Source organism: Alosa pseudoharengus, unplaced genomic scaffold, assembly GCF_046254945.1.
Source record: "Alosa pseudoharengus isolate Yale_2024_CS ecotype anadromous, Long Island Sound unplaced genomic scaffold, YU_APseudo_1.1 YU_APseudo_1.1_scf_16, whole genome shotgun sequence".
In the NCBI taxonomy this organism is placed as follows: domain Eukaryota; kingdom Metazoa; phylum Chordata; class Actinopteri; order Clupeiformes; family Clupeidae; genus Alosa; species Alosa pseudoharengus.
The window spans coordinates 23712707-23727540 of record NW_027468630.1 but is presented as its reverse complement, the minus strand read 5'-3'; the positions used below and the strand labels follow the sequence as shown (position 1 = coordinate 23727540).

General features: G+C 40.7%; 1 protein-coding gene across 1 annotated transcript; it reads right to left on the bottom strand.

The window, feature by feature from the left end:
• Window positions 1-316: 316 nt before the first annotated feature.
• On the bottom strand, window positions 317-14330 carry znf518b (zinc finger protein 518B). The gene is made up of 2 exons (XM_076287496.1): window positions 14190-14330; window positions 317-5026 (listed from the first exon to the last, which is right to left on the bottom strand). The coding sequence occupies exon 2, from the start codon at window positions 4872-4874 to the stop codon at window positions 1365-1367; it is 3510 nt and encodes a 1169-aa protein (XP_076143611.1). The 5' UTR covers window positions 4875-5026; window positions 14190-14330; the 3' UTR covers window positions 317-1364.
• Between the last annotated feature and the right edge of the window lie 504 nt (window positions 14331-14834).

Sequence of the window (14834 nt, the reverse complement as noted above, 5' to 3'; positions counted from 1 at the left end):
CGTTGCCTTTACGGGTTAGTTGGTAGAGTGTGAGGTCAGGGTAAGAATGTTGTCAGACCCAATCAGAGGCAGAGTGTAGAAACTGTTCAGATGGGTGTGGACAAGAAGTGCCCCTCCCCCACCCTACAACCCCCAAATAATTTCTCCTCAGATCTCAAAAAAGTGAAATCTCATCTAAAAGGAGTTTGCAGCCCTGGTATGAAAATTGTTATTTATGTTCTGTGGATCAAAGATTGCCACATAATCACTGCACACGCACAGCACTATACTAAGCCATTTCTAGCAACTATTAAATTATACACTGTAGCCTAACAAATACAAAAGAACCAGTTTTATTTGCATTGTAATAAAGTACATACTGACATGGACATAAATATATCAACTAAATTTGCGGTAACTTAACACATTGTGAGTCTTGGGTGCAATACAGAGTTTCATTATTTTGGTCAAATATTTTACAATTCAGATGAAAACTGACTCTGTAATATGAGCTCTACAGAAAATAAAAAAAACAAATGTTGCTCAACATCAATGGGAACGTGCTACAACAAGAACACGCGCAACATTCTCCAACAATAATGCTCAAAAGTTTGCGTTGTGTATTATCACCAACATTTTCATAATTGTTGTATGCTTAAAATTACACCATTCTACTCATGGTCAGTAGAACAAGCAGCAAAATATACTTCTTTCACTTGTTTGTCCATCCTTCTAATACTTACACTATCCACTAACAGTCATGCAAACAGAGAGGTGAGGGCAAGACATTGGCTGTCTATTTGTAAGGTATACTTTATTGTGCTCAGAGGGAAACTAGTTAAGTCAAGTCAAGTCACTTTTATTTAGTGCATTTTGTATGCAAAGGGTGGAACCCAACACACTCCAAACTATGAGTGGCCTCCGGGCTCAGGGACATCCGTGACTTACGCCACTGTTACTCTTAAGCCAAAATCGATCCATGGGAGTCAGAAAACAAATACCATCAAATGAAAACATCCAATTCAAGTAATAATAGAGCTATTCAGATTGGACAGTGAAGCAAGTTGCATTGTTTATCTGGTTCAACTTCTGCATGAGCAGACAACACTCAAAATGTGCAATCCAGAAGCAACACTACGGTGAACGTTAAGTAGAGCACAACAGAGAGATTACACATCAGACTAACACGATCATCAATACAAAATTATTTAATTGTCTCATATAAAATAACACCTTAAAATTGTCTGGCATTTGCTTTATCAAGACTTTAAAAAGACTTTATTTTTACATACTGTATAGAGATATGTACACCTGGCTGTAATTCACAGGTTCTTAAACCTGAAGCCAAGTGTCTCCACACCTAATGTAGGTGAAATTGGTCAGACTCATAAAATCAGCTTGTCAGAAATCCCTTCAGCCAACAGCTCAGTAACTTGGTACTGGTTACCCTGAACTTTTTTAAACTTCATTTTTAATGATGGGGACCTCACAAATTCTGGTACAATTCTGTGTGTGTCTCTGGAAAACACAATGCGCAGTGGGGCGATTCCCCTGTTGTCTACTGGTGACTGTAGGCCTCTTCCCAACCTCAGAGCCAGTGGGTGTGGATGGTTGAGGACAACCACCGGCTGGTTGGGGCCTGGGCATTTCACAGGCTGATCATCCTTTACAGGAGTCAGACAAAGTCTTTGTGAGATCACAGTGCCACTGAACTTCCGGCGTTTAGCCGATATCTTGTCTTTATGTTGCCTCTCTTCTGGAAAAATGAATGGCTCAACATTTGCCTGAGTCGGTGGTGTTACCAGTGCCTCAAATATATCGCATGAGTCATTCTCAGACTCACATTTTTTCCTTTTCAGACGAAGCTTGAGAACTTCGTGACAGGCCTGCTGGTGGACAGAGATGTTCTGGTTATTGGAGGCACAGGATAGGACTGGTCTTGCTGTAAAAGTGGCATTCTCTCTGTGCTTTTCTGATTGTATCTCAGGTTGAGGTGGTGGGAGATGCTTATTTGAAATCCTTACTAAAGACACTCTTGGAACCAGTGTAAATAGCTGTTCATAAGATTTATGTTCAAAACTACTAATCTGTGCCTCACAGTTTGTTCTTCCTCTGACTTCAGTGTCAGGTGGAGATAACCATTTTTGTGGCTGTCTATGTGGTGTGTGTGCCTCTACTGGTTTGCATCCAGTGAAATCCAATCTGGAATTCGAGTCTGTAGGCATACTGGGTGGGTCAGTTTGATTACTCTTCACCAACTCCTGAGTTGGTAATGCCCAGGCAGGTCTCTCAATTTGTGTATTCAGTTTGTGTCTGTTATTTTCATTCTCTGGCCCGTCCATAGGCCTCTTTTTGGCTGGTGGTGTTGCATAATCCCCGTCTTGCTGAAAATATTGACTTAATGTTTCTACAACTAATGACTGACGTGGAACCAAGAGGTTATCAACACAATCCTCAGCAGATGTGTATGTCTCATGGTTGTTTGCACCAATACCATGTGACTGCCTTCTCTCAACTACACATGGAAACTCTTCACTCTCAGGACTATATTCCAATGAATAAACAGATAAGATTACAGGCAAGCCCCCAGCTTCCACCTCACCAATACAGTCCCTATGCTTCTCCACTGAGGTTTCAGAAACCTTGCTGTCTTTGAGAAGTCCACCAGAGGTTAAACTTTTGTTGCTAGCAACAGGCGGCTTATTATGAGAAAGTAAAGAATGTAAGGAGTAAGATTGGTCCTTCTTTCTCTCTCTGAGTGAAGCAGTTGGGAGATGAGTAGTTAGGCTTAGAGAGTTAGCCTGTGATCCGCACCCTTCATTCAACTCTTGTGACACAGGTGCACGAAAACAGTCTTGTTCTAGTGGTTCTTCTTTCACTTTAATCCTAATGTCAGTGTGTCTTTTCAAAGTGGTGTTGGGTGCACTGGATGTTTTAAATAAACTAGGTTTTGAAATAGAAGGAGTCTGACCTGAGTCCGTCTTTGAACAGGTCTCCATCTTATTCAGCCTTTTGTCCCTAGACACTACTTCCTTGAAGGTTGTGCCTGCTACTGGAGCAGCAGCTGGTGCAGGAATCGGAGCAGCAGTTGCAGCGTTGGAGGCATTCTTGTTTGAACATCCCACAGATTGCTGTGGCACGATCCTAAACTGCAACTCCTGGGTGCCGTTAACAGTTTTCACTTCGACCAACTCCACCAGGCTACCTGGGGGGATGCTGACCTCCTCTGGGTAAGATACAGTCAGAGTACGGTCGTGGTGAATTGGCTGGTTCAATGGTTCCAACAGCTCGACCTGGACAGGTGATACCACCTCAGGCTTATTGTTTATAAGAGGCAGACATTTTCCCTGAAGAGCTAAGGATTGCAGGAAAGACTCTTCGGAAGTTTTACTCCCGATCTGACATTCCATTTTTCGGTTTTGGGGATTTAGTGACTGGCCTACTGTGTTGGCAGTCCTGCTTGTTAAATGACCAAATGAACCAATTGCAGAATCTAGGGGCCTATTTGAAGTCAGAGTAATCATCTTTCCTGGCAGATTAGAAACTGAACCTAGAGTTGGTCTGGTGGTCTGATTTGATGAAACAGGTGTCATGTTTGAAGTACCTAAAAGGGCCTGACTCATACTTATAGGAATTGTGTTTGATGATGACCCAACACAAGCCTGACTTACAACACCATTACTGGACACATATGATGGTCTTGGACCAATTCCTGTTGAACGCTGTTGACTTTTCCGTAGGATGTTTGGAGGTGTTCTGCAAATTGAGTGTTTAAGTGTGTTTGAAGTATTAGGTGTACCCAAATGTAGTGGCTGTCTGGGGATAGCACTAACCCCATTTGTAGTAACACTTGTTGGTCCAAACTGGTTCAAGTTTGTGAGGACTTTGCCTGCACTGGATGCTGGAAGATTTCTGTTGGTTACATTGGGAATCATGTCCACTGATCTTTGCAGAGTTTTCCGTAGGATTATTGGAGGTATTCGGTGATCTGAGTAATTTGATGTGTTTGGAGTAGCATGTGTAGCCGTATATATGGCTTGACTAGGGATAATACTAAGCACATCTGGGGCACTACTTGTGGATTGTTTTAAGCTTGTGAGGACTTTGCCTGTATACGATTTTGGTTGACTTCCTACTGGAAGATTGACATTAGCTGCATTGCCATTAGGGTTATTTGCTGCATTAGGAATCCTAATCGGTGTTATACTGATAATTTGGTTTGGTGCACCAGTAGAATTTAGATTTGTTGACACACACTCTGTTTTTGAAGTAACACCAACATACTGACTCTGTGGGTTGAGATATCTGTTTGATGTAACTTGCTGGCTCAACATACTGCCCAAATGGCTTGTGCTGTTCCTTTGTGGCTGACTCACTGTCAAAGGCATCCAATTTGGCACAATATCAAAAGCCTGACCAGATGCTTTAGCTGTCTGTTCAGTGACATCTATGAGAGTTGGCAGTCCTACTTTGGGGACAGATGCTATAGACACATCTCCCATTATTAGAACATTCTGTGTTCCGTCCTGAAAGGAACCAACCTTCTTCTTGGCATGTACTCGTTGGACATGCTTCACTACATAGTCTCTCCTCACTGCGCCATAGCTGCAGAAGTCACACTTGAACGGGAACTTTCCGGAGTGTTGCACGGCATGCCGCTGAGACTCCACTTTAGTATACGAGATGTGGCCACACATGTTACAGGTAAAGGTGACCCCTGCATGCTGAGCCAAGTGTCGCTCAAAGAGGTCATGGTCCTTGGTGGAAAAGCGACATTTGGAGCAGAACAACTTATGGTTGCTTGTCTGGGAAGGTCCCTGGTTTGTTATGCCAACCAGTGAAATGAGAACATTTGAATGTTGACTCGGTGGAGGCTGCATGATTTGAGCAGTCATGTATATGTCCCCACGTAATCCTTGTGCCCTGAGGAGTCTGCAGCCTTGAAGTCACATATTCCAAAACAATTTTAGGTCAGGAATCTTCTGGATACCCAGTAGAATACACCAGTTGGTAGAAATGGATGGTTAAGCTTCATCCTTCAATCAATCTGAAACAAAAATAAAAATAATAGCTGAGTCTAGTGAAGGAAATATAAAATTATACACAGGCATAAGAGATACAAAGTGAGAGGCGCCATTCATATTCAGCCATAATGTCAAAGAACAGAAAAGCAGCAAGAAATGAATCGACATCTGTTCATGGTCTCAGAACCAGAACATGATTCAGTTCATAATATTCAGTACCAGCGAAAGTTAAGTAGTGTACATTCAAAAAAACATTTTAAAGGAAATAATGGCATCAGTATGTTTGTTTGATCAAGAAGAATGGGTTTTAATTCACAATGACCCACTGATTGGTCGACAGCTACAAGCGGACATAGCATAATAATTTGGCTCTTTGATTGCAATGTCAACTCTGAGCATAACAGGATAATGATGTACTTTACATCTCCAGCGGCAAAATTAGAAAAGTTAAACTAAAGAATGCCTGGTCAATTGATAGTTGGATTTTGCTACGAAGTTGTGTTTAAATGGCTCCATGGCAGCTGTAAATATTTGATAAATTAAGCTAGTTCTTGAAGAGAAAAACTATAACCTTTTGAATCTCTCTTTACCAGTTGCCATGCCTCACGACATTTGGTTTATATTGTATACTATGGTCTTTCTTTTAAGAGCACCCCATAACTCTAACCATAACTCTTACTCTAATTTCTCTTAATGCAACATAAAGGTAATTACATAGAGACACCAGTTCTTTGGGACAGTTTTTTCAAATCAGATTGTAGCAACCACCTGTGTAAGGTCTCCATCAGGGCCATTTTTGAAGTAGCTACTCATGAGTAGGTAATTACTGTATGTATTGCCATGAAGCATGCAGTGATGATTGACACATATTTATTTAAGGAACACTTTGGAATGTTTCACTCCAGGCCCAATTTTGAGAAACTTTTGTGTTTAAATGTTTTAATAGGGAGAAAAGTGATCTTAATTGGTCAAATATGCTGGAAATTGCAAAGGGCCATGCAATAAAATCCTATGGGACAAGCCTGACAACATATAAAAGATTCCAACTACCCTTATTTGTCAATAACTAGGATAGACTGGGCTTATTTTCAATCTGTCAACTGAAATTAAAACCCCAACCACATGGTCTTTCTGACAGCCCTGGCCCCTCTGTATTTGACTGATAGAATCAGACATATTGATCTTCTTTTTGTACACGACACTGTATATATCCATCCATAATCCAAACACCCTCAGCAGTGTATGCCCCAGAAGTAATTATCTTATCAGTTAAACAAACCAACCAATAGGGTTTAGGGGTGTAACGGTACACAAAAATCACGGTTCAGCTAATTTTCGTTACAGTAAGTCTGCAAGTTAGCCTGGGTTTCTCCATGCTGCCTTATACGCAATTTTATTCGCGCTGCTAGGCAGCCTGGATTCCCGATTTTCACATCAACGAAGGAACCAAAGCGGTTATGAGCTACGTACAGGCGCATTTGATAGACATTCGTAGCACCCAATAAACGGCTCTGGGCATTCGTAAACCACGTCTCAAACACGAGAAAATAAATGTGTAGTTCCCAGACCCCATCTCAATGAGATGAGGTCTGTCGTTAGCCAGGCTACCTGCAAGTAATGCTCACCTAACATTCACTGACAGTGTAGCTGATGCTCAACACACATAAGCTGGAATAGTATTTTCGAAAGGTGTCAAATGTTTTTTTTTGCATTAATCAAGTAATCTACGATATGGTCCAATACTTAATATGTTTTGTCAATTGAGAACCAAGCCTGTGGCAATTCAGATAAGACATGGCCCATGGGCCCTAGAGACACTGCTATTAGCACAACATTAAGGTTGTTAGCAACCCGGGTCGTGCCATTCACATGGAAATTGATCCTGGGAGACCATTGTCTAACTCAGTGTGCAAGGTAGGTCGTAAAGCAAGGTCTGACAACCCGGTTTAAGCATTCCTTAAAATCAACTAAGCATGGGTATGAAAGGATATCACACAATATCCTGTCACAATTTGACACATTAAAAAACAGGAACCAGACAAAAACAATTAAATTCACTGAATTAACCTGTTGGTGATCATGTCTTTAATGAATCTAGAGAATTTAGAGAATCTAGTTTTACTAATTGACTTTCTTTGTATGGGCAGAGCAGAATCACTAACTAGAAGTCTAAATGTGATTAGAGACAGGACATTCAAACTCCTCAGAGGAATGTAGGAAAGGAAGAGTTGAGGTCCAGACAATATTGGTGGTTGTTTCCTGAAAAACTGTGCAAAAGCATATTCTGACATATTCTCCCTAATATTCTGGAAGTCACTCCAACTCTGAAAAGGGTCAGTGCCTCTACCGAAGCACCTAAATGACTACCGACCAGTGGTACTCACTGCTTTTATCATGAAAGTCTTTGAAAAGGTTGCAAAAAAAAAACATTTTGTGCTCAACTTAGGCGCAACTTAATCCATTCCAGTTAACTGATAGGGAGGGTGGGGGTGTTGAGGATGCCACAGGCAGTCTACTGAACATGGTTCTAAACCACATGGAAGGGGCAAATAATTTCATACGGCTACTTTTTATTTCAGCTTGAAATTGTATCCAACCCCACAGTTTAGCAGATAGACTTGCCAAAGCCCACAACATCAACCCAGGGATAATTTCCTAGCTGGCTGGCTGACTGACTGTGTAGCCACCAGATCTCATAGGGTAAAATTTAAAAGGCTGTGCTGCTGCTTGGGTCTGCATTATAACGTCTGCAGTGAGCATATTTCAGGTAGAATTTAAATAATAATTATGCTAATTTAGTAAACCAAAATTCACTGTCTGACTGACAGTTTTTGTCACAATGTAGAAATGCAGGGAGTCAAAGTGAAAGCGGGGGTGCGCGCACCAAGGCATTTGTTGTTTCTGCAGAAAAACCTTTGGCTACTGTTCTCAGAGCATTATGTTTTCTCTGTCTATGATCTGCAGCTTTTCTCAAACTATATGCCTCCTCAACAATTAACCTACTGGTCCACGTAGCCGCAAAATGCTTCACACGTCTGATAATTTACAGCAAGATTGAATGGAACCGCGGACTGAAAAAAAATATGCTAAAAGTTTCCCCAATCAGAAATACTTATTAATTTGGTGTCATCAACTATATAGACATAGCCCAGTCAGCACACATAGGCCTACGTCTCCGACGCTTGGAAAAGATCTGAACAGCTTAATTACATCGCATTCCATTTAGAATGTCTTATTTGATCTGATCTTACAAACGTTGGCGGCATTTCAATGTCAATGTGTGTCGTAGTGGCACATCTAGCCTACTGGAGATCTTAATGTCTTAAATACAATCGCGTTCCATTTAGAACATCTTATTTTGATCTTACAAACGGCCGGGTCAAGACACATTTGATTTCTACATCTGAGAACTAAGATTTCCAGCATGTAGAACTCAGAACGCTTATGAGCGCTCATGCAATGTGTGCGTCCCTGCAGCAAGTGAAACTGGTGTGGGCTAGAAGCAACAATAGTTTAAACAACAACGTGGCTTCCTGTAACTATCAATGGAAAAAGCATAGAAACTGCTAATCATAATCTTTACATTTACATTAATTAAGCTGGCTATATGCAACACAATTTATATATATTCCCTTTGCATATGTTTGGGTAGACTTCAAACGTTTTTGAATTTGAGCTTACAGTTCTGTCACTATTCTGTCCTTTACATTTATTTAATAGGTATTAGTGATACCTCGAAATTAGGCTGCTGTCTGTTAGGCAATTTATTGTAGCCTGCTAATCCATATGAACAAAACATAATTTCTGAAATGATTTCTTGATTTATAACATGAGATATCATATATGTCTCCATATAGGGTAGTGTCAAATAGTGAAGTGATAGCAGGTAGATCATGTAGGCCTACATGTCACATGAGCCACACATAGGGGCGCTGCTTCTTCTGTCCCTCCCAAACTGCATTAAAATGTGTGTTTAGCAATCAGAATTTCAAAAAAATGTTCGGGGGAGAAACTCCCGGACACCAATATAGTCCGCACCCCTCTCAGAAAATACTACAACGTCCCTGTAGGGAGTTATTTATAATTTGGCCAGATTGTTTCATTTTCCTATCCCCCAACCCCCACACTTTTAAAAAGCTTGATACGCCACTGCCATAAACATATTGTCTTCTTAGACGTTGTAATGTTTCATAGAGTGGAGTGCACTATGAGGCTACTGCTGTGTGGTATGTTTGTCAACAATATCGCTAAAACTACCAGTACAATTTTCACAAAAGTTGATGGAAAGGTGAAGCACAGGCTAAGAAAACCCATTCGCTTTTTGAGCAGATCCGACTCAAAGAGCAATTTCAAAAGTATTTTTCATATGGTAGACTATTTTCTCACAATGATAGTGACAGTGAAACTTGATAAACTTGGCATGACTATTTTTAGCTCAGGCTCTAATTTTCATGTGCATACCTAAAATACCAGCACGACATTAACAGAGTATGGTATTTGCAGGCAAAATTTGCAGACAAAATGCTGCCATGTGGGCACACAAAAATATAAATCCTTAAAAACACTAAAGAGGGAAAAAAAATTAATACAGCTACCGTGTGGGGCTAAGACGGCCTACTTCCATCAATACATTACTCAAGCCTTCCTCCCACAAACCATTATGGCAGACACTTAAGTAATCTCCGGCAAAAATTACAAGAAAAATGAAGTCAATATTCAGATTTCCCTACAAGATACTCTTACTACTAAACCTGAAGAGTGAAAGTGCTTGCAATGCTTATTTTGTATTTAAGCAATAAGCCCAGAGAGGCTGTAGGTTACACTGATTTTACAACAGCTAAGGGGCGTAGGCATGTCGCGCAAGCGGCTACAACATATCTGACAACGTCGAGACGCAGCTACTCCCAACTTTTCTATCAAGTTGAGGTAGTGCAGTAATATAGAAAACGAACTACGGTCAAGGTGTATGTTTATGCTGCATTTCACAACAGCATCAAACGCGATTCAGCCAATCACAATCAAGGACCGGAACTATCAGCTTTAGGAAGTCTGTTAAGGAAACTAGCACCCAATTGTGTTACTTCCTTCTCATCCCTCACCTTTTCCCTCTATTATCTTGCCAGTTCTCATTTTCTGAGATTTCACAGAACAAGCCTTCTAAAATAGAATTACTAGAAAAAGTCCTATGCTCATGACATCTATGGTTTAAACATGTGAACTTTTTGAAGACTCATGCTGACAGCCTTGTACCTGTTTTTCAACATACGATCAATCTCTGTATCCGACTTCCTATTTTTCCCTCCAGCTGGGAAACTGCTCAAATTACAAGCACTTTTAAATGAGATGATGCCATATTTTCTTTGGAATTACAGGCCCTTTGCAGTCATCCTCCATAACCAGCATGACCTTCTCCGGCCATCTTCCCATCAGTCACCCTCTTCCCATCAGTCACCAATCTTGATGTTAGATTTGACCCCCATCTCACCTTTGAAACCCATATCAAACACCTCTGTATGATTTTTTTCCATCATCTTCATGCCAAGCTCTGTCCAACTCTCACCTTCTCTGATGGCAAAAAGCTGGTCCATGCCTTTGTCTCCTTCAGACTGCACTACTGCAATGCACTGGATTGCAACTGCATGGATGCACTCACTCCACTGGCTTTCTGTATCCGCTAGGATAGAACATCTCTTCTCACACCACCCCACCTTAAAGAGCTCCTCACCCCACTACACTCAACACGATCCCTCCGTTCCACTAACACAAACCACCTCCACAGTTCCAAGACCAAACTAAGAACAATGGGTGATTGAGCCTTCTGTTCTGCCAGTCCTCGTCTGAAGAATGCCCTCCCAGACACTAAGGTGGGGAAATGAAAACTTTGAAATTTGGCCGACGGGCCAACCCCCCAAACAAATTACTGTTTTATATCATTCAACTGATAATAATGACAGAGTAATTTTGTTTTAAAATATTAATTTCTCAAGAAATACTGCTAATTTGCTCTTGTTTATAAATGGTGCACTGTCACTTTAAGGGCATTGTGTCTACATGTTCTCATTATGATCTTTTGCTAGCTCCATTCAAATATAGCCTATGGCTAGTGCTGTGCCTATGGCTGTGCCCTCTCACAGTTTATAAATGGTCAGTAGTGGGAACTACTGTTGCCTTTATGATTTCCTTTTAAATGTATCTTACATTTAAAAGGAGATATCAATTATCTGGGTCAAGCCAGCTGGGTCTATCCACGTCAATTCAACCAGGGCCCACACACTTAGGTCTCAAAAAGATCTGAAAAAATTACCAGGTGTTCCTATGTTACCCAGGGTACACACTGTAAAATTACTTTTATTAAGATCAATACTTTCCAAGAAACAGCCAGTTTTACGGGGGGGAGGGGGTGTCTATTGTGTTTGGCCTTTTTTGTCAAAGTTCACAAGGCCATAGCGCAAAACCTTGCATGCTGGTACATAAATAGGAATAGTATGTAGTACAATCGTCACGTTTGGTCTGGATGATCCTGCATGGTCATAGCTGTCCCTCAAAGCTGATCAAAATTGTATTGGAGTTTTTGGATGGGCTCTGTTTAGGCCTTCAGAAGACATATTTGTACTCAACATAGGCTCTTAATTTATTTTCCTTATTGAGATAAGTAGAAACACTCTCACAAAAAGCAATGAATAAAAAAAATCCCTTAAGGGTCTGAACAGCAATACCTCACAAGTCTGAAAAATAATTTTGGTTCTCATTTTCAGAGTACCCAAACACCTTGTGGAAATATACAAAGATTTTTTTCCCTCCATGATCCCTTATTTTTAAAAACACCACTTTGACTTGTGTTATGCAAATCTTTCCTTTTTATTTTCCACACTGAACATGGGCAAAATGCACTATTGACATCAATATGTTTTGTATAGAGTTACCACAGGTTACTCTAGGTCAGATACGTTCCCAACTAAATGGAGTAGCATAACGTTCAAATCAGATCTGCTGCGAGAGGACCCAAAAAGGATCATCCTTATGTAACATGCTGTTTTAAAAGGTAAAAAAGGTTTGGAGCCTAGGCTGTCCACAGACAGTTATAAAAACTTAATACAGTTATAAAAATAACTGTAAATATTGTTCTATTGTATTTAAAGTTGATTTTTCAAGAAAAATCACTACTCACTACTATCTTGCTTCATGTTCCTTCATTTGTCAAATTTTTTTTTTAATTTAACCTGACATACGCACTTTAACGTTCGTTTTAAAAACTTTGCAACTCACCGAATGGTTGTGGTGTTCGTTGATGTTCCAAAACAAGTAGCGTAGCGAAATACAGTTTCTGTCGTGTTTTATTTAGCATTTTGTAAAATCCCATTGATTTATGTTGGAAGACTCATTGCACGTTGATAGCTGCGCCACCGTCCATGCTTCAGGTTCAAATATTGAGCGCGGTCGTGAATAGTTCCACAATAGCAAATAAGACGGCTGGAAATCATACATTGCGCCGACATATTTGCTTTTAATAATCAACGAACACCACTAACCACTCGGTGAGTTGCACAGTTTTGAAAACGAACGTTAAGGGTTGTTTTAGGACATGTTTGAGTAGCCTACTACAGTATGCCCATTGCCAGCCACCCTGAGAAGTCATAGGCGATTCAAAACAAGTCAGAAAAGTCGAGACAGGACCAATCGTCAAAATGTCGGTGTCCACCACTCTAGTTCATCCAAAACAAACCAGAAAAGGGCCTTAAAGTGCTAAAAACCGGAATTTTCCTTTAGGCCTAAGTTCTATCTTGAAAGTAATAACCTGCTCAGTGATTTTCATCATGGTTTCTGGACCACACTATATTTATGATTAACTAGATGTAGTGCAAAGCAGTACAAAATATGACCGCCACTCAGTCCTGCACAATCTCTCCGCAAAAATAAATCAAGCTTGTCAGTTTGTCTCCATTCCCTACTCCATCCCCTACTCTTGCAACTTTTGTGTATGTAAATGAGTGTGTGCATGTGTGCGTGTATGCGTTTTCGCTTGTGAATGTGTGTGTGTTGATAATGGGGTGTGTGTGTGTGTGACTGTGTGTGTGTGCCTGCATGTGTGTTTTTACACTCACAACAATGGTTCTGTGTTATTCTTGAGGGGCCTCTCAACAAAGGTCACATCACTGGAGCTATTTTTTTTATTTAGGCTATTGCTGCAAGGAGGGCCTTTCTGTCGTGGGATCGCTGGAATTATATGAATGATATTGTTTTCAGCCTAACAGTAAAAGCATGCTATGTCTTGCATGTGTCTGTGACATGCCTACAAATGTGCTGTTATTAAGTATCGTTATTAAGTGTCGTTATCTCGAGGTTAATAGTCTAAACATTTGAAGATCACAAGAAAACAGGACCTAAACTGTTAGAGCTTCCATACAAAGGTTATACCTAGCCCGCATTTCGTTATGGTTATTCAATTAGGCGACCCTACAGTAGGCCTGTCATCACAACCTGAAACTCTCAGGAACAATTTAGGCTATGTCCATCCATCCTGATTTCAGGCTGTCATCGGTTATTACACAGATGAATAAAAACACGATTCTTGTGGCAAGCAAGCCTTAGGGCTTATTATCATTTCAAACCAACCTTGGTGATGCAGCCACAGCTTTACATCAAAGCCCTTTCCTCGTGCCTACACTCTCTCAAAAGCCCAGGTGTGAAGACCATTTGCCGTCCAACTTTCCATTCCATTTTTCACGCACACGGACTGAGGTAGCCACGATGCCTAGATTTCTTTGTCATCGTATAGCCTCATATGTACGTGGTTTCCCACTGCTAAACGTCTACTTTCCCGTTATCCCTACACATTTTCCTGCTTTGAGACAGGAATGAATGCCAGCATCCAGGCTGCTCTGTCTTTAAGCGATTATACCATCGCTACGGTTTTCATTGGTCAACACTGCACAAAAGACACCGATAAATAGCAGGAAAAACACACAAGTATTCTCTTAATGGACTGAAATGCGATTTTTTTGTGGCAATTCGATTTAGGCGGCTTAGCTTACCATTTGGACAATAAATAAATAAATAAATACACAATGACCATAGTCTACACCGTGCAAATTTGCACCACCCCCATCACCCGACTACTGCTTGAGCCGCCATCATGGTTTCTAAACATGAGATGAAAACGATCGTTTTTTCATTATCATAACTCACCGTTCTTTTGCAGCTCTTCAGACAAGTGAATTTACACGTTTCCTCATATTCTGGACGGAACGAATTGCAATCCACGTTCGTACTTAAGCATGCAACTGTGAATCAAGGTGTGGTTGTTTTGCGGGCATTGTGGGTGCTTTGCGTAAGCGTATACGGAGCGCCTGATTGGCTGTCGACACATTGTAGCAGTAGAGCTCTACAGTGTACCCAACTTCGAATGTCCTTATTTAACCCCTTTTTTGCCGGTTTGATAGAAGAACTACGTTGGTCAGCCATTTCTGCACGTTTGATAATGACAAATAGTGGTTAAATATTAAGTGTATACTATATTCACCTGAAGTAGGCTACCCACTCTTACAGAAATTTGCGGCATGGTCATATTTTCACAATCAAATTTGGTTTCTGGCAAACAGTTGCGGTTAGCTTTTGGCAATGTTGCAGCAAATTTGCAGCAATTTCATATCCAAATTGGGTTTATTACCAGAGGTTCACTGGAAGTTTGCCATCATTAGCTAAGAGTGGTGGCACATCTCTAGCCAACACATTTGCCACTAGTGAAAAACTCATTCTTGCCAGAACTTTGCTGGAAGTTTGCCTCTAGCGGCCAACATTGGCAAACTTCTGGCAATATTTTCTAGTGAACTC

Coding starts and splice junctions, on each gene's coding strand:
- znf518b (XM_076287496.1), bottom strand. CDS start 4,874: ATGACTGCTCAAATCATGCAGCCTCCACCGAGTCAACATTCAAATGTT.